This window comes from Camelus bactrianus, chromosome 5, assembly GCF_048773025.1.
Source record: "Camelus bactrianus isolate YW-2024 breed Bactrian camel chromosome 5, ASM4877302v1, whole genome shotgun sequence".
NCBI lineage: Eukaryota > Metazoa > Chordata > Mammalia > Artiodactyla > Camelidae > Camelus > Camelus bactrianus.
Window position 1 is genome coordinate 104,653,405 of NC_133543.1, and position 18,688 is coordinate 104,672,092.

Sequence of the window (18,688 nt, forward strand, 5' to 3'; positions counted from 1 at the left end):
GTTAGGGGCTCCCTGACGCGTCAGCTTTCTGGGCCTGTAAGACAAGTCCCCCAGACTGGGGGCTCAGGGACAGCAGGAATGTGCTCTCCGCCGGCTCGGGAGGCCAGGCGTCCACAGTCAAGGTGTGGGCCGGGACACACTCCTCCGAAGCCTCTAGAGGAGGGTCCTTGCCACCTCTCCCAGCTTCCGCTAACGGCCGGCAATCCTTGGCATCTCTTGGCTTGTGGCCCCGTCCCTCCAGTCTCTGCCTCCGTCGTCACGCAGCCTCGCCTGTGTGTCTGCGTCTGTGCCTGAGCCTCCTGTTCCTTGTCGGGACACCAGTCATTGGGTGGGCGCCCGCCTGCCCCAGGTGACCTCAACTTACCTTGATCACAGCAGCAATGACCCTATGATAAGGTCACATTCACAGGTCCCGGGGGCTAGAACTGGAGCATACATTCTGGGGGGACACCAGCCAACCACAACACCTGAAATCACTGAGATCCAGGCGCACGGTGCCTGTCTTCCTGGCACCACGGCGGGTCTGCTGGCATTGGGAGTGCTGGCTTTGGTGAAGGCACACAGTAGCAGGACCAGCCCCAGCAGAGCTGTGTCTGCCCTGAGCAGAAGCTCTCACAGACAACCCCGCCTTCTGGTTTGGATTCCACGGTCAGCTCAGAGAAGAGCGTGATGGCCGTCCTGGCATGAGGGGTGCGCTCAGGTTTGTGGGGGCCTTTAAAAACTCCCTGAAATTCTGAGTCCTGAGGCCAGAGGAATGTGATGAGGGCCCGGAGGCCTTGCAGTACTTGGCACCTGCGTGCCTGGCAGCCCTGGGCCCCCTGCTCACCGCAGCCCTTGATGCACATGCATCCCGGGCTCTGGTCCAGGCGGGGCAGAGAGCTGCTGAGCCCCACCCCACACCACCGCCTCCAGGAAGGAGGCTAGGACCCTCCTCTCCGGGCCCCATGAGGAGTCTGCTCGCAACCCCTGTGCAGGGCTCCCAGAGTCCTGAGGATGGAGCCGGGGGACCTGTCTCCTCCGGGAATCCAGAGTGGACTCAGGAGGACAGTGCTGGGTGCCACTCATGCCCCCTGCCCTCACCACCCCCAACACCGAGGAAAACTCACAACAGCCAGGTGTGGGCCTGACATCAGGGGTGGGCAACCGAGTGCTAGAAGTCACCCCCAAAATCCCTGAAATTCTGGCTTCTGAGGCCTTCCACAGTTCAGGGGTCACGCCCAGACTCCTGGGGGCCGCCCTCAGAGGTATCTCCACGCGGCCCACCCTCCGTCTGGGAGGGGCGTTTCCAGGGCTCCTTCAGCTTGGCAGGGGAGGCCGAGGAGTGGGCAGTGCTTCGGGGGATCAAGGCCTGGACAGGAGAGTCTGGGGTCCGAGGCACCTCTTGGCTTCCCGGGCCTCAGTGGGCAGGGTGCCCTCAGCCCATACTCTCCTGAGAAGGATGCAGATGAGAGGTGACCTGGGTGCTCAGACAAGCATAGGGCCCATGGCAAAGAGGCGGCTGACCCTGGGGGCTTCCTCCCCGCTGGGTCCTGCCTTTATGGCTAAAGAGGACCAGCGGGACAAGCTGTGCAGTCCCCAAGGATGGAAAGATCACACCCTCTGAGGTGAGAGCAGCTGCTCAAAAGCATCTCTTTACCTCCTTGTAAATTTGGCCAGTTGGTACCCCAGCTGCCGCACGGGGGCTCAGGCCGTGGCGGTGGGAGGGCACTTTGGACACAGCCTGGCCAAAGCTCCCAATTCACAGGGCAGGCTTGGGGCTCTGGGGCCAGCATCCTCTAGGGTTTGCCACCCTTGTCACATCATAAACAACCCAGCACCCCAGACCCCCAAATGGGAAAGGGGCTGAGCCCCCATGAGGCCCCGAGAATCTCAACACACGGGGCGGGCGCCTCGGGAGCCCAGGGATGCACGGTCACAGTCGCCGGGCTGCTCGTTTCTACATGGGCACTCGTTGCTGTGAGTGACTCATTCTTTGTCACCACGCAGCCAGGGGCTGGTCCGCCTGCTGGCTGCTCGGCGCCTGGAGGACCACCTGCACCAGCGAGAAGAGTCTGCTGCGGAATTTCCCGCGGTCCAGTCCTCATGGTTGTGAAAACAAAGCCCTGGGGCCCGCCCAGTCCTGCTGCACCGTGGCCGGACACCGACAGGGCGACCCACGCGGCTTCGAGGCCGGGATCCTGGCCCTCTGCTACACGTGCAAACACCAAAGGCCTGGCGTCCTGCACTCCTGCGCCCTTGCGCCCGGAGGACAGAGAAGCAGCACCCAGCAGGGCGGGGCGGGGCTGGGCGGGGTGGGGGAGGTGGCGGGGCGGGCGGGGCGTTAACGAATGGTATCATGAGGCTGGGCCTGTGGCACCTCCTGGGGCAGGAGGGGGCGATACCCAGGGATGCCGTGCCTCAGCGGGGGCTGCTCCGTCCGACGGGCTCTGGGCCACCTCCTCCCCGCAGACAGCTGCTCTCACCACTCAGACGGTGACCGGGCCAGGGCACCTCGGGCCTGGACACCCGGAGGCAGAGCTGCATTTCACCCCAGGAAGCCCTGGGGGTCCTGCCGCTCTGGCTGAGGCTGCGGGTTTCAGGCCAGTCCTTCCCTGTCTGGGCTGTCTGTGAAAACGTGAGCAGATGGGATGTCGCACAGGCTGGCTTAGCCATAGGTTTAAAACAGCCTCTGTGGAGACACCAGCGGGTGGAAGGGACGAGAAGCCATCAGTACCAGCAGACAAGGTCGCTGTCCGCCTGGAGCGCCAAGGGGCAGATGGCACCCGCCTGCCTTCACGCCAGGGCTCTGGGGCACGGCGGGGTGCAGACCCACAGGCAAAAGCAATCGTTTCTGCTTTTCACATCAATTATGGAAAACCAGAAGTTAAATTTAGGAGACAGACAGTTTGTGGCATGTGGGGCAGGCAGCAGCCCTGCCTGGAGAACTAAGACACCCCTGGTCCACAGGAAGCTGGGCCTGGGGGGCCCGGGGAGGGGAAGGGCAGGCACCCAGCGCTGGTCTGGACTGCACGCCCCCAAGGCCCCATGGCTGCTGGCCCAGGGCCCAGCCTGGCTGTGGAGGGGGAGCCGGCCAGTCCTCACTGAGCTGCAAGACGTGGTTCCCAGGGCGGTGACCTTGGCATCGGGGCCAACACTGCCTGGCCCACCTGGCCAGGTGGCCCTTGTCTCCAGGACACCGGGAGGGAGACAGAGGTCGTTACCTGCTGCCCTGTCCACTGGCGCCAGTGGCTCGCGGCTCCCAATCTGCTCCCAGACTGAGGATGTGCCTCTCTGGATTGCAGCAGCTCCTCTCGTGGTCACAGGTACCTGAACGCAGGACACCTTCCTGTTTTGGAACAAAGCACACACACCTCCAAGGTTTCCCTGGGCTGCACCCGCCTGCTGACCAGCCAGGGCAGGTCAGCCAAGCCCAGGCCCAGGTTTCTCCTGCCCCTACCACGTGCTGCATGAAGCGAGGTCCTGCCCGACGGGGCAGGCCGGACACAGACAGGGCGACCCATGAGGCACATGGCCTGGCAGAAAGGCACTGAGCACTCCAGACAGTTGCACTGACTCCCTGGAGGGAGGCGAGGCCACAGCTCTGAGAGAAGAAAGGATTAAGTTTCCCAGGCAGAGGGAACAGCACACACAGAGGCACGGGTGCATTTTCCGATCAGAGTGAAGGCCCATGAGCGGGTCCAGGTGGCACGGCTCCCCGGGGAGCGGAGGGCGGGCCCAGAGGGAAGGGGCTCAGCTGCTGAGAAAAGGAGCTCAGGGCTGGCACTGCAGACAAGGAGGCCAGGGCCAGAGCCGAGCCGGGGGTGGGAGGGGCTGTCCTCTGGGGCAGATGGGCCCTCCTGCCCCTGGCAGGCAGGGGATCCTCAGGGAGGAGTGTGTCCCCAGCCCAGGACACAGCCATGGGGCTGAGGCCCGCTGGAGCAGAAGGGTTCACCTCCCATGGCAGGTCCGCTCCTGGGCCAGGCTGACACTACACATGACCCCAGAGGCCCAGTGCTGCCCAGGTGTGACCAGGCCAGCCCCAGGCCCCAGATGCCACGGTGGGGCAGGCCCTGAGGCTGCGGGCTCTATCTGGGTCTGCACAGGCCCTCCTCACACAGGCCTCCAGGCTGTGGAGACCTCCAGGCAGCCCCCTGGGGTTGTCCCCTCCCCTGGGGTCTCAGCTCCCGGGAGGCTGGCGCCGTACCCAGGTCCTCTCCTGACCTGCAGGCTGCTGGTAAGGCTTCTACTTCCCGCCTGCTGTCACTGCTTCAGCTTCAGCTGCCAGATGGGGTCCTGGCCCAGAGCGAGTGCCTGGTCAGGAAGGAGTCAGGGGCGTGAGGGAGGGGGAAAGGGAGGGAGGGGGAGAGAGGGGCATCCACTGGGCCTCCCTGTGCTGGAGAGGGCCAGGTGAACCAGTGGCATGGCATGCCTGCCCTGGGCCAGCAGGGACCCCGTTCTGGTCGCCCTCCCTGGGGCCACCCTGAGTTGCTCTCTGTCCACCACTCAGGTCGTGTCCCCTCTGTCTGTTCTTTGGTCCATCAGAAGAACAGAGTGCCACTACCCCAGCAGGGCTGTGGGGGTCCTTGTGTGCTCAGGCTGTGACTGTCCAGCCTGGCTAAAGCTCATGGAGTCCTCGAAGCCCAGGGACACCAGACAAACCCAGACCAGGACAAGTGCTGGACAGGGGGCTCTGCTGAGCTGCGGAGCTAGTCCCCGGGGTAGAAGGTCACATTCCGGTCCCGGGGGAGGTTCTTCCATCCTTGTCCACTATGAAGCTTCTGTGAAAGCCAGGACACTTCTCTGGCTGCGGCCCGGGTGTCAGACCCCTAAGGCAGAGCAGAGTCCGTGGCAAGCTCCCAGCCGGCCCCCTTGAGGACTGTAAGAAGCGTGTGGCTGCTCAGACAGCGCCTGGTCCGGGCCGCTTCATGTGCTCACCCACGCCGCTGGGCTCCTCCGGCGTCCCGCGTCCCAGCGGCTCTGCTGGGCAGGGCGCCCTCGCGGCCGGCTCCTTCTGCGGGGAGCCTCGGGTTGCGTTTACTCTGCCACCTGTTGACTCCGTAGGTGGGGAGGCTCCCCAGTGAGCACCCCTCGGTTACGTGTGTGAATACTGAACGTCAGGCCCTCGGCTTGAGGGGCAGAGGAAATGCTTCTTCCAGAAGGGTCAGGACTGAACATATCCTCAGTGTGTGCCCGTGTGTTTATACACACGGGGCACCTGTATTTTCTAAACTGAGTCTCCATCGGCCAAGCCTGCGTCTGCAGACTACGGCCCCTGGGCCAAATCTGGTCCGATGCTTGTCCTGCAAATAAAGTTTTATTGGCACTCAGCCACACCACTATAACTGCTCTTCCAGCACCACAGCAGGGTTGAGTGACTTCAACACAGCCTGTAAGGCCAGCCGAGCCTGAAATGTTCGCTCTCTGGTCCTATAAGGAAAACTCTGGGGCCCCTGAGCCCAGCAGGATGTACTGAGCTGGGCATCCGCCCGGGACAGCGGAGAGCCGGGAGGAGGCGGCGGGAGGGGGCTGGAGGGCAGAGGACAGCTCACCGAGCGCTGGTTTTCACCGACTGGACGTTGAAGGCTCCTCCTCCCCCACCGACAGTACAACACCCCTGCTGCCTGCCAGGCCTGGACAGTCAGGACAAGCATTGATAGCGGGTCAGGGAACAACGACAAACAGCAAAAGGCAGCGGGTGCGGTGGCAGCCCATCCAGCCAAAGCCTCGGCTCCTGGACACCACCCTCCGCCCGCCCCCGCCTGCCATCCGGCCCAGGGCCTGCTGGGAAATGCTCTGGGCACTGACCACGGCCAGTGTGGCCCTGGGGCCCAGGGTGGCAGGTTGGGTGCGGACCATGGCCTCCCACCGGCTGCTGGTGGCTCCCCCAGAGGCCCTGCGCAAGCCCCTGTCCATCCCCAGCCGGCTTCTGCTGGGGCCCGGACCCTCCAACCTCCCTCCCCGCGTCCTGGCGGCTGGGGGGCTGCAGATGGTGGGGCACATGCACAAGGAGATGTTCCAGGTAGGACGCCGGGGGGCACAGTGGTCAGTCCCTGCGCTGCCTCCTTACCGTGGAGGGGAGGGGCAGGCTCTGACCTGGGTGCCCACCACCCCCAGATAATGGACGAGATCAAGGAAGGCATCCAGTACGTGTTCCAGACCAGGAGCCCCCTCACGCTGGCCGTCAGTGGCTCGGGGCACTGTGCGCTGGAGGCAGCCCTGTTCAACCTCCTGGAGCCAGGGGACCCCTTCCTGGTTGGGGTCAACGGCGTCTGGGGGCAGCGGGCTGCAGACATCGGAGAGCGCATTGGTAAGAGACGGGCAGAGGGCGGGTGCAGCCTCCAGCTCCATCCTTCACCAAAGACCTCGCTCCTCCAGCATGAAGCCTGGAGCCTCCCCTCCCCAGGGGCCAACCTCCACCCCTCCCCAGGCAAGACTTGTCCCCCTCTTTGTGGCCCTTCATGCGTCCACCACCCACAAGCCTACTGCCTCCTCCAAGTGGGCCTCTGGGTGCGTAAGGGCCCCCCGACCGCTTCTCAGAGTCTGGGGACAGCTGTTTCTGGAGCACATGGGGGGATGGCCCTGCAGGAACTCCTCTGGTCTCAGCATAAACCTGGAGAGTCCCCAGCAGCACCTGAGGTCCCCAGGTGTCACTTCTGCTCTGTCACAGGACAGGGTTTCAGAAGCCAAAATACCTCCCTCAAAAATCTCACATACAGCTCTATCTCTGGAGCTGCAAAATACGGAGGTCTGGACAGGATTTCTACTTCCCGAGTAAATTTTTCTAAAGAGAGAGACAAAAGTCCAACTCAGGGGTGTGCATTGGGTTTAATGATTGATGCTGGGTTTGGAAAGACCCGGAGCTCCTGCCTGGTCAGCTCCACACTTGGCCACCCTCGACCCTGGTTAATGGACAAACGCCAACAGCCCAAAGGGGTCCCGACCCTCACCTGGGCCCCTTCAGTCCACACTCTGGTCTTCAAGGGGCACCAGTCTGGGGCAGAGGCCAGGACCCCAGGTGGACCTTGAGCACTCTCGTGGCAGGGGCAAACCCCTCTCTTGCTTCCACCCCACACGCCCGCGGCCTTGGGCCCTCCCTAAGGCTGAGAGGGGCTGGGGCCTCCCCGCCTCACGTGTGCCTCCAGGACCTCTGTGTGTGGGGCACGTGGGTTCCAGAGAGGAGGAGCCGGAGCGGGGCTGCCTTCCTGGGGCCTCAGCCCCCAAGACAGCAAAGCCTGCTCAGGCCCCCCTCAGCCGTTCACTCCTTCATCCAATCACCCATCAAACACTGAGGCCCCTCTGAAGCCATCCTCTGCTGGGAATTCCCAGTCAGCTGGGCCCAGTATGAGCCCTTGTTTATTTCCCGTGTGAGGAGTGCTGCAAAGGACCGGGAACACCCCGACCTGGCTGGGCTTGGGCAAGGGGCCTGGGGAGGCAACAGCGCATCTGAGTGACCCGCTCTCATCCAGAGCACCCAGGAAGCCTGGGTTCACAGAGGGCACCCCACTTTCCTCCTCTGTGTAGAGGCTGGGGGGCACCAGGGATGGCCTTCAGGGGCCCACCTGCTCAGCACGGCCACTGACCCCAACACTGGCTCCCGCCCCGTGTGCCAGGGACCACTCACCACTCCCTCTGCCCTTGCCCCCAGGAGCCCGTGTGCACCTGATGATCAAGGACCCTGGAGGCCACTACACGCTGCAGGAGGTGGAGGAGGTACAGGGGGACTCTGGCTGGGGGAGGGGCCAGGCGGCTGGGCGGGGCTCAGGGCTGGGAGGCTGGGCCAGAGGCTGGTCTCAGCTCTTCCAGTGCCAGGTGCCTGGCCACGGGAGGAGCTACTTGGGAGCAGGTTGGAAGCCTGATGGGGAGGGTCCTGCCCGGCGGGGAGGGTCCTGCCCGTCAGGGAAATTGATTCAGGAGCCCAGGCCTGTGGGCAAGACAGAGGGCGGGAGGTGGGAAATGGGAACAGGACATGCCCTGATATCGGAGTGCCAGCCCCTCCCAGTCAGGTGAGGTCAGTCCCAGCCAGCCCAGACCCAGGGGATCCAGCTGACCTCACTACGGCCCAACAGGATCGGGGTGGTGGGGAAGCTGGGGCACTCGTGCTCAGTCCCTGGAAGAAAGTCCTTGTCTTCCTGGGACAAGCCCCTCTCTCGGAGCTGAGGCCCGGCCCCACTAAGCACACACGCAGGAGGGAGGGGTGAGGGGACCCCCGTCCTGCTGCTCAGAACTGTGCCGGCCACGGGGAGGGAGTGTTTTGGGGGGTGGGCCCTGCCCGTCCCTCAGAAGGACAAGCCCTTCTGGGAGGGCCTGCCCACCTGAGGACGCCCCTCCCTCAATGGCTCTGCCCAAGAAGGTCACCCCTGTCCCCTCAGGCCCTGGCCCGGCACAAGCCGGCGCTGCTGTTCCTGACCCAGGGGGAGTCGTCCACTGGCGTGCTGCAGCCTCTCGAAGGCTATGGGGAGCTCTGCCACAGGTGAGCTGTCCCTCAGGTGAGCCTGTCCCACAGGTGAGCCTGTCCCTGAAGGTGAGCCTGTCCCACAGGTGAGCTGTCCCTCAGGTGAGCCTGTCCCCGCAGGTGAGTCTGTCCCAGGATGGTGATGCTGGGGGCAGAGCCAAGCTCAGCTTAGATTCAGGCCAGGGGTAGGGTAGGGGTGCTGGCAGGTCCTTCCAGCCCAGGAGGTAGCAGGTGAGGTTCACCTCCCATCCTGCCATCCCCATCCCAGCCTCTGGGTCATGAGGTCGGGGTGCAGGCCCTCTTGCATCCTCCTTGCCCTGGGCTGAAGCTAGGTCGACCCCTCCCATCTGACAGTGGGTCTAGATGCCCCCACAGGGCCATTGCCCTCCAGGCCGCATGGCTGGGAAGGACTTGGTGCTGAGCCTGCAGCTTTGAAACCAGGGTCTGCTCAGGCCTGCCCCACCTCCCCTCGAGATCCCAGAGCCCCAAAGCAGCCTCCTGCCCTCCACTGCCCTCCACTGCCCTCTCCCAGCCTCTCCATCCCCTGCACCAGGTGCCTGGGGCCTGGGGTGGACTTGGCTGAGATCCCCTCCTGTGACCAGCAGTCCCACTCTAGAGAGCTGGCCTCAGGATGGAAGGAGAGGAACTCCACAGCCAGGCAGGATCAGCCTGGCAGGGCTGCTGTCCACCTGGGGGCCACTCAGCACAGCCCAGCCAGGACGCCCTGCCCCTGGGGTCTGTGCAGCGAGTCAAGCTCACACGTGTAGTCTGGGCTGCGGCTCTCAGGGGTCCGCACGGGATACTCTCTGTACCTTTTCTAAGAGAATGTGGACGTGCTGGGGGGGTCAGAGCTCTCAACTCAGGCTGGTTCTGGACTCTGTCCTCCCCACGCTCCGGACGCCTGGCCAGCGGGCTTTCGGCAAAGGGAGGCCCAGCCTTGTGCCACCCTGGTCCCTGGACCTGAGCTCTCAGAGCCCCAGGCCACCCCCAGGACCCCAGACGGCCTGGCTGGCCCTCGTGCTCACCTGTGTGTGGGCGTCCTGGGCCAGGGAGGCTGGGGCCCTGACTCTTCCCAAGGCCCCCGTGGTGACCCCAGCCCTGCCCGGTGCCTCACCCTGGTTCTGACACAGAGCTGGCCCTGGTGGTCTGAGAGTCTCCTACGGCCCCTCCAGAAGCCCCACCTTGTGGGGAGGTCTGAACCCCACTCCTGCCGCCCCTCCCCCAGGCACAGGTGCCTGCTCTTGGTGGACGCTGTGGCATCCCTGGGCGCGGTCCCCATCTACATGGACCTGCAAGGTAAGGGTGTGCCCCCCGCCCCGCCCAGCCACACAGTGGGCTCTGAGGGTCAGAAGGCCTCAATGGGAGGTCTCGAGTGCCCACGTCTGCAGGCCCACCCTGAGCCACATGTCAGATGAGGCTTCATTTGCACAAGACCTGGGGGAGGCAGCAGCTCCTCACAGGGGACAGGACAGGCTCCATGAACTAATGGATACATGGGGTTTCTGCAGGGCCTTAAGGCCGGGACCTGAGGGACAGGACTCAGGGGGCACCTTCTCCAGGGGAAGCCTTTGGAGAGGTGCTCAGAGCCCAGGCAGGTGCGGGTGGGAGCAGCGCCTGGGCCCCTGCCCATCAGGTGTGGGGACAGGGATGCCTCTGGTCCCAGCTGGGCCCCTGGTTCCCCGGCTGCCTGCACCCCCAGCCTGTCACAGGCAGAGAGCACTGCTGCCGGGTGGCCTGCAGGCCGGTGTGGGAATGCCTTCTGTGCCCAGCATTTCCTCCTGGAGGAAACCCGAACCCACCATGGGTGGTGCTGGGTCCACTGACCCCCCCACTTGGCCTGCCCACTTCCTCCCCTGCAGAGCCCTCTGCTCAGGGGGTCTGGCGTGAGGGGTGATTTCTGGCTGACCCTCTAATCCCTGTTCTGAAAGGTCAGATGCTGAGAGGGCCCTGGGACACAGAGCAGGGTGGCAGGGCTGGACCCCCAGTAGGGGGAAACACTGCCTTAGGAGGCTCCAGCCTGAGGCCCCAGGGGGGCTCGGGACACCTCGCCTCCTCACTGCCCGCCCCAGCCCCACTTGTCCTGCTGGGTCTGCAGACCCCAGCTCACTGCCCGCACGTCACTCCTGGTGTTCCTCTTCCATTTCCATCACTGGCTAAATCCCCCCAGCCACGCCCTTCCTCTGTGCAGACCTCCGGGCGTCCACCCCTCTTCCTCCATGCAGACCTCCAGGCGTCCCGGTTTAGGCTTTAGGGATGAGCCGGGAAGAGCGTCCTCGGCCCGCCTGGCGGTGCCGGGAACACGCAGCTCCCTCGGGGCCCCACCATCAGGGAGTCGATGCAGGACTCAGATTTGAACCCTGGTCCCTGGTCCTTCCTGCCTTTGTCCTGACCCCGCCCTCCACTGCTGCCCGCAATTTAAATTCCCCTCAAATTTTCTGGGAAGGTCAGTGGACAGCACTTCAAGATGTGAGAAGAACAAACTGTGTCCTCCTCTACCTCCCCCGCCACTGCACTCACTCACCACACCCCTCACACCCGACGGGTGGGCTTCCGCATCGAGCAGACACTAACCGGTGTCCTCCAGTGAACTCAGTCCACCTGCAGGAGTGCCAGGCCCCACCGGCTAAGGGTTTAGTCCCACAGGGGTGTCTCCTCACTCCAGACACTGCTCGCATGGTGGCCCCAGCTTACCCCAAGCTTCTGCTGGACTCCCAGGGCCTGGGCTGGGTAGGACCCCCGGATGACCCCTCCCCTCATGGGGTGGGCCCCCTAAGCTCACACCCCTCCCTCTACAGGTATCGATGTCTTGTACTCTGGCTCCCAGAAGGTCCTGAATGCCCCACCAGGTACCTCGCTCATCTCCTTCAGTGACAAGGCCAAGTGAGTGAGCCCAGGCCCCCAACCCAGGGCTGTAGGGGCAGCGAGGCTGGATGGCCCAGAGGAGGGAGGGACAGAGCAAGAGAGGGAAGGGCTCCTGGGGCCGGCTCGGAGAGCCACTGGAATGTTCCCACCCACCTTGGACGGCGCCCACACTGGACAGGCGTCCACCCTAGACAGGTGCCCACTCTGGACAGGTGCACAGAAGCTCTGGGACCCCAGGAAGAAGGGTGGAGGGGCAGGCTGAGGGCCATGGGCGCGAACCAGTGACTGGAGCAGGCTGGCCTCCGGAAGGTGCTCCTCGTGCAGCGGGGGCTCATGTGCAGGCTGCAGGGCCTGGCATTGTCACAGCTCCAGGGCTTCAAGCCAAGGACTGGGGGCAGTGCCAGCCTCCTGCTGCCTGTACCCTGGGCTCGGGGAGGACAATCAGTTTCCTTCTTCCTCCCCAGAAACAAGATCTACACCCGGAAGACAAAGCCTTTCTCCTTCTACCTGGACATCAAGTATCTGGCCAACATCTGGGGGTGTGATGACAAGCCCAGGAGGTGAGGGAGGGGGAAGGGGAGGGGTGGGGCTGGGAGGGGAGGGGGAGGAGAGGGGCGGGGAGGGGAAGGAGGGGAGGGGAGGGGGAGGGAGGGGCTGGGACTGGGAGGGGGAGGGGAGGGGCTGGGAGGGGGAGGGAGGGGAGGGGCATGGACGGGATGTGGATTGGGGGTGGGCAGGGCTGGGGATGAAGGCAGATGGGTGAGAAGGGGACACTAAGGCATGAGGGGGCTGCGCAGGGATGGGGACCAGGCCGAGGGTGGCTGAGGGGCATGGGGTGGTGTCCTCTCCCTGCCTCCAGCCTCTAATCAGATTTGCACACTGGGTTCTGAGCCCCACCTTCATGACCCCCACCCCAGCTGGAGCCCCAAGATTCCCCAGTCCAAGCCATCAATGCCCCTGGTCCCCTCATTCCTCCCCGGGCCCCCAGGCATGGTCCACAGCCCCCTTTCCATGGGCCCTCTCCTTCCAGAAGTCCCAGCCACCTTCAGGCACTTTGGACCTGGCCTGACACATCTTCCCACTCCTGGGCCTCGGTTTACCCATCTCTCAAAAGGAGAGGGTGAACTGAAGACTCTGTGAGGTGGCTCTGGCCATAACCCACGTCCCTTATGTCACACATGGGGACAGGGACACCAGGAATTGTGCCCTACCCAGGGGACACACCAGGGGCACTGGGGCTGAGGGTCGGGACCAGCACCTGGTCTCTAGTCCTGCCAGCCTCCCTCTGCGGCCTGGCCAGTGCCCCTTGTGGGAGCCCTTCCAACTCTGAGTCAGCACCTCCCAAACTGGACAGCGCTCCCCTGGGACCAGGGCTGGCCCCTTGTCAGAGAGCCTGACCCACTGGGGCTGGGATGGAGCGAGCCACTGCCCTGGCCCCCACCCAGTGACGCTGGACCAAGCCCCTCATGCCTTCCAGATACCATCACACCACCCCCATCATCAGCTTGTACAGCCTGAGAGAGAGCCTGGCCCTCCTCGCGGAGCAGGTGAGGCGGGGAGCAGCCGAGAGCAGCGTGGAGCTGGGGCCAGGTGCTGTGAGGCCCCTTCCCGTGACTCCCTCAGGCAGTTCTGGGGGCGGGGTGAGCGGGATTCTGAGACACGGGTAACTGCTGGTTGGTTGGCCGAGGGGTCTGCAGACAAGGAAGGGGTGATGGGGGCACTGCTGGAGAAGAGCTCCGGGCCGGGAAGGGGATGGGCTCCAGGCAGCAGGTCGGGGGACGACAGGGGCATTGTCTGTGGGCTAAGGGTGAGGCACAGGAGGACAGATGGGGCAGATGGAGTGATGGGGCAGGTGTGGACCATCTTCTGACCCCTTGGTTCTTCACGAAGACCTCAGTGAGGGCCCAGCTGAGCAGAGGGGGCTTGAGGAGAGAGGCCAAGAAGAGAGGGCCAGGAAGCGGGGCCAGAGGCTGGGGTGCGGAGCGAGAACACCTCCAGCTGGCCAGGCTCTCCCTGCAGTCGCTACCAGCTGCCAGGGTTGGGGCAGGAGCCAAGTGGGGACGGCTGGTGTGACTGCGACCAAGGTGGGGCCCTTGCTCAGAGCAACGTTCACAACCTTGGGACACAAGGGACCAAGCGTGGTCCAGGCCAGGAAACAGCCCCAGGACGGCCCCTGGGGGGTGCCAGACACCAGCCCAGAGGCCAGAAGAGACCCTGGGCCGTGGCCGGCCTCCCTGTGAGGTGTGGCACTGCTCCGGCCACATCTGCCCTCAGTGGGCGCACATGCAGCCCCCGCCCTGGACTCGGGGGGTCCCATGGGCTGAGCAGCCACAGTACCAGGCTGCATGTGAGGCTGAGAGAGAAGACTAGGAGCTGCAGTCTCCCAGGGGTCTCTATGAGGATGGGCCATGGGTGTGAGTTGTGTGGGGAGAGAGGGACACAGATCATGGGGGTCAGAGGGCTGGGAAGACAGGAGGCAGTGTGTGGCCCAGAAGCCCCTCCTGTTCCCCTGGCCAGCTCCCACATCTGGCTAGGTGCCCTCCCCTCACCGCTCCAGGGGCCACGAGGAGCCAAGCACTGGCTGGGCCCACCGTGTCCCCCCTCCCAGACTATTTCCACCACCCTGAGATAGCTCAGGCCCGGCCCCAGGGCAGAGGCAGGGCCTGGACCTGGGGGCCCAAGGGGGCTCCCATGGGGCTCAAAGTCCAGGCCAGGAGAGGAGCCCCTCCCCAGTTCAGTGCTGCCCCGACCATGGATGGGTCTCTCCGCTGAGGAGGGACCCCACCCCACCCCCACCCACCCTGGTGCCCTCTCCCCCCACAGGGCCTGGAGAACAGCTGGCGGCAGCACCAGGAGGCCACCGAGCACCTGCACAGGCGCCTGCGGGCGCTGGGCCTGCGGTTCTTTGTGAAGGATCCGGTGAGGAGGGCAGAGGGCCTGGGGGCAGGGGGCAGGGGTGGGGGTGGGAGCAGGGAGGGCTCCTGCCCAGCCCTCTTTAGGTGGGTATGAGGGCCCTGTGGTCCTGGGTTGGGGGCAGCCATGGCCAGGGTCGTGGATTCCTGGCCTCTGGATCTGAGGACACTTCATTCTGTGCCCCCAGTCTCCCCAAAGCCTCCTGTCTGGAGTAGCTCTGGGTGATCTGGGAGCTGAAAGATGTCCATCGGCCCCCAGACCCCCGACCTGGCACCGGCCTGCAGTGGGTTGGGGGTGAGAAAGTCAGCTGAATGGGCCAGGCACCCCAAGTCTCAGTGGATGCGGCCTGGCCCAGGGGAGCAGACACCGGGAGGGGGTCCCTGGGAGGCTACAGGCCCTGCTCTGAGCACCATTTGCTGGCGTGGCTGCTGGGACAGTGGGGGCCTGGCTCTCCTTGGGCCCTTCCTCCCGAGCTGGGCTCTGCCCCCTCCCCCGCCTGCCCCTCTGAGCCCGAAGCCAGGGCCCACCGGGCCAGGGCAGGTAGAGCTGACTTTCAGCAATCATGAGGGGCTGAGCCCGGCCTGTCCTGCAGGCCGTCCGACTGCCCACTGTCACTGCTGTGGCCGTGCCCGCTGGCTACGACTGGAGGGACATTGTCCACTACGTCATGGACCATTTCAGCATCGAGATCACCGGTGGCCTGGGGCCCTCGGCAGGGAAGGTGAGCGCACCAGGCCCAGGCTGAGATCAGTGGTCATGAGAGCCCAGCACGGCCGGGGGGTCCAGGAGGGGACACCCTTCTCTGACGCCAGGGCTTGTACAGGGAGTGTTCCAGGTGGCGTGTCCCCTCCTGCCCCTTCTTCCCCCGAGGGTCCCCACCTGGCTCTGTCCGACCTCGGGCCCTGCCAGGGGGAGCCCAGAGGGAGGCCGGCGTCTGCACCCTGACTGTCCCCCAGGTGCTGCGCATCGGGCTGCTGGGCTGCAACGCCACCCGAGAGAACGTGGACCGAGTGACCGAGGCCCTGCAGGAGGCCCTGCAGCGCTGCCCCCGGAACAAGCTGTGACCTGCCCACCCCACTACAACCACCCGGTACGGGAGGGGAGGGTCCTACGCCCACCCGGCGGGGGGAGGGGAGGGGCCCAGCTGCCTCAGACCGTGCATGTGGGTGAGCCTGGGGTGGGACAGTTGCGGACCCCACCCAGGAAAGGCAGTGGGAGGGGGAGGACCAGGCAGCTGCCCCAGCCCCAGGTGGCCCTTTTCATCCCAAGGGGAACATCCCAGATGTGGGCCATTTGGCCTCAGACTCCTCAGCACCCCCCAGCGAGCGGCAGTCCCCACAGGTCCCTGGCCTTCTGCGAACGGTCCGTAAAGAACCAGCTGCTCGCCTGCCCTCGCTGCTTGTGTGGTGGGGGCACCGAGCAAGGGTCTGGCGGGGAGGCACTGCTGCTCCCTGAGTGCACTGGAGCTGGGGGCCCTGGGGGGTAGATCCTCACCAGGGCCCCCCAGGGATGGAGTGTGGGGTGTGTGGCTATGTCAGCTGGGCTGGGGGCCCTGTCACTGCACACTCTGGCCCCAGACCTTGAACATGCAAAACACGTCCTTACAGACCACCTCCGTGGAACCCCCATGGCCCACATGGACCAGGTACCAACATGCCCACAAGCACACAGCCAAGACTGAGCCCCAGGAGGGAGGGACACACCGCAGGCACCCAGGCCAGTGCAGGCGTGCACATCTGGGAGGGCCTCAGCCCCGAGGCCGCTGGGCCCTCAAGTGTGCCTGAGGGCGGCCCCCAAGCCCCAGCGCCCTCCCCCTCCTCAGCGTGGCTCCCTCTGACGCTCTGCCCCTTAACTCCAGCCCCTCGTTGGGGTTTCTGCCTGAGCCAGACTTCCTCAGTCTCTTCTTTCTCAAAAGGTTCACACCAGGCCAGCCCCTGACCTCCTCTGGACACAGTAGACTTCAGCCAGTCACAGCCATGTCCACATTTCCCGGTCCACACGGATCCTAAGAACCTCTGGGAGGAAGGCGGGGCAGGGTCTCCCGCTTGCCGAGAAGGACCCCACACCCCACGTAGGCTGGTGACTGTGTGTGCTGGGGAAGGGGGCGTTGAACTGGCTGCCCCGCTGGCAGAGACCCAGGTGTGGGCGCTGGGGAGAGAACCTGGAACCTAGGCCACTGGGCACCCACTCTCTAGAGAAGCCCCCTACCCAGCTCACTTGGGTGGAGACACCCAAACAAACATGTTCTGTTGTGTCCCAATATCCCGAGGCCACAGCCTCAGGAAAGCCTGTAGGGAGGGCCTCTGCCGACGCTGCAGACACTGGGTCAGGTCTCGCCCCAGACACCTTTGGCCGTTCACCCAGAGGGACCCAAAAGTAACACAGGGAGGCCCAGGGCAGGCCCGCCCAGGCCAGGCCACCACTCGGATCCCAGCCAGGTAGCTCTACGTCCCCTTCCTGGGTGGTGGAGGTGGGGTGGTCATGTGGGGAGGTCTGCCTCAAGCAAGAGCAGGCTGAGGAGGGGTCAGAGGCCTGGCGGGCAGGTCATGCCCACAACCCGGATCCAAGCTGGCTGGCTGGGATGTGGAGATCCGGGGCAGGGCCCTGCTGCCGGAGGTGGAGCCCAAGCCCTCTGGGGGTCCCTTCCCTCCCAGGTGACTGTCTGAGCCTGATCTGGCAGCAGAGGGTCGAGTGGGCAGAAGCAGTGGTGATACTGGCCGGGGAGGGCTCTGAGACCTCCAGGCCAGGCTGGCTGCTGGTCACTGTCATTGCAAAGCCCCACACCACAGATCAGAGAGGAGCTGGTGGACGGGGACACCCAATCCACCTCCCCAAGTGAGGGGCTGCTGTGCCACACTGCTGAGGGCCAGCACAGGCTCTGGGTGAGTGTGGACACGGAAGGGTCCCCAGGACCACGGCCCAGAGATGAACGGGGCAGGCGTCCTGCCCAGACACCACCCAGCCCACTCCCCGGGGTCCTGCCCGGGGCTGACGGGCAGCTCAGCACACCCGGCTCCGACCTGGAGCACCATGCCCACCTCCCCGTGAGTCATCTGGAGGACATGGGGCCCACTGTGGCAGAGCCCAAGGGTGAGAAGGGCAGGGCTGGGTGCATGTGTGTAGGTGAGGGAGGGGCGAGGGCTGGGCCACACAGGAAGGAGTCCCCGAGGTGCTGTTGGGGACCAGAGCAGAGACGGGCCTGAGACCACCCGTCTGTGGAATGCAGTCACAGAACACATCCTGTGGGCGGTTCTGGGTGGGACTTGTCTGGAAAGCTCTGGGAAGATTTCTGTCCTTGAAAAGGCACATGGAAAGGGAGGCACGTGGTAAACTGTTCCCCTCTGACAGCATTAGCACTTCCACGAGACTTACAGCGCTCTCTGCTTCTAACAGATATACATCCACAGGAGGCAGGGCAGGGGAAGACCCAAAAAAGGAAGATCCCGATCCAGTAGGAAGCCAGAGAGAGAGGCGGAAACACCACCCTGGCGAGGAGGAGCTGTGCCTGCGCCTGCAGGAGAACCAGGACCGGGTCCAGTTCGTCCTGCCCTCACTCCTGCAGCTCCTGCCGCACGCGCACCTGCACCTCGAGGCAACGCAGAGCCAGTTCAGGCATCACCACGCCTCAGGCTGAGCCCCCTCTGCACCCACCAGGACCGTCTTCTCCGATTTCCCACCATCAATCCGCTCCGCCACCCAAACTTACTTCCGTCCCCTGGTGTCGTTTTGGTTGGGTTTTTCTGTAATTTCCTTTTTTTCTTTCATGTCATTTACAGGATCCGCTATTTTTATGTTTTAAGTTTGCAGTAATAAAATTTATACTTTTTCCTTTTTAAATCGTGCACTTCAGGAGCATTAGATGCATTCACAATGCTGCGTGACTGTGGGTTCCGTCTGGCAGAAGTCCCACCGCGACAGAATGAATTACTCGAGACTCTGTGGAAAGTCAGGAGAGCGAGAGGGAGTCGTGGACCAACCCCCTGAGCCTCTCAAACACTCCCATGTTTATTGTGCACAAAGAAAATATCACAGTTGTGTCATGGAATGCAGGAGCTTACGGAAAAGCAGGATCAGGTAGAGATCATAAAATCCACAGTGGGTACAAAGGCTTAATTTACCCTCAGGGAAGTCATGGAGGGAGGGGAACAAGGAAAACTCTTCAGACATAAGAAGCTGACTACAAAACGGACCACCAGCCCGCCAGCTCCTCGTCTTGGGGGTTAGACTACCTAAAGGCAGGAAGCACGCCCAGCGTTTACAGCTGAGGGCGTGGGTCGTCACTTAGCAACAAGCCGAGTAAACCCTGAACCATGGACTCGTGCTTCAAGCAAGCCGTGTCCTGCGTTTATAGCAAGGGACACACCGTGGCTTTGCCACTGGAAGCAGCCTTAAGCTGGAACCTCAACTATGCAAGCAAGGCGCTGTCTCCGCTTTTTACGGCAAGGAGATAGGTGTGCGGATGCAGCGGCGCCTCTAGCAAAG

General features: G+C 64.0%; 1 protein-coding gene across 4 annotated transcripts; it reads left to right on the top strand.

Moving 5' to 3' along the window:
• Window positions 1-5,621: 5,621 nt before the first annotated feature.
• On the top strand, window positions 5,622-18,043 carry AGXT (alanine--glyoxylate aminotransferase). 4 transcript variants are annotated; one of them, XR_012507250.1, is made up of 14 exons: window positions 5,622-5,998; window positions 6,094-6,286; window positions 7,625-7,689; window positions 8,349-8,449; window positions 9,657-9,727; window positions 11,227-11,311; window positions 11,758-11,853; window positions 12,771-12,840; window positions 14,117-14,212; window positions 14,799-14,927; window positions 15,163-15,296; window positions 15,814-15,851; window positions 16,122-17,296; window positions 17,600-18,043. XR_012507250.1 is itself a non-coding variant. In XM_074364728.1 (12 exons), exons 1-11 carry the CDS (start codon window positions 5,768-5,770, stop codon window positions 15,268-15,270), a joined length of 1,245 nt encoding a protein of 414 aa, XP_074220829.1. In that variant the 5' UTR covers window positions 5,623-5,767; the 3' UTR covers window positions 15,271-15,296; window positions 17,600-18,043. The 4 variants fall into 4 exon arrangements, 1 of the variants encoding a protein (XP_074220829.1); XR_012507251.1 differs by lacking the exon at window positions 15,814-15,851 and having other exon boundaries at window positions 16,122-16,644; window positions 16,861-17,296; XR_012507249.1 differs by lacking the exon at window positions 15,814-15,851.
• The last annotated feature ends 645 nt before the right edge of the window (window positions 18,044-18,688 follow it).

Bases quoted from the DNA above. Each gene is read 5' to 3' on its own strand.
- AGXT (XM_074364728.1), top strand. From the start codon at position 5,768: ATGCTCTGGGCACTGACCACGGCCAGTGTGGCCCTGGGGCCCAGGGTG. The intron at 11,312-11,757 runs GTGAGTGAGCCC...CTTCCTCCCCAG, and splicing joins TCCTTCAGTGACAAGGCCAA to AAACAAGATCTACACCCGGA. The intron at 11,854-12,770 runs GTGAGGGAGGGG...CATGCCTTCCAG, and splicing joins TGTGATGACAAGCCCAGGAG to ATACCATCACACCACCCCCA.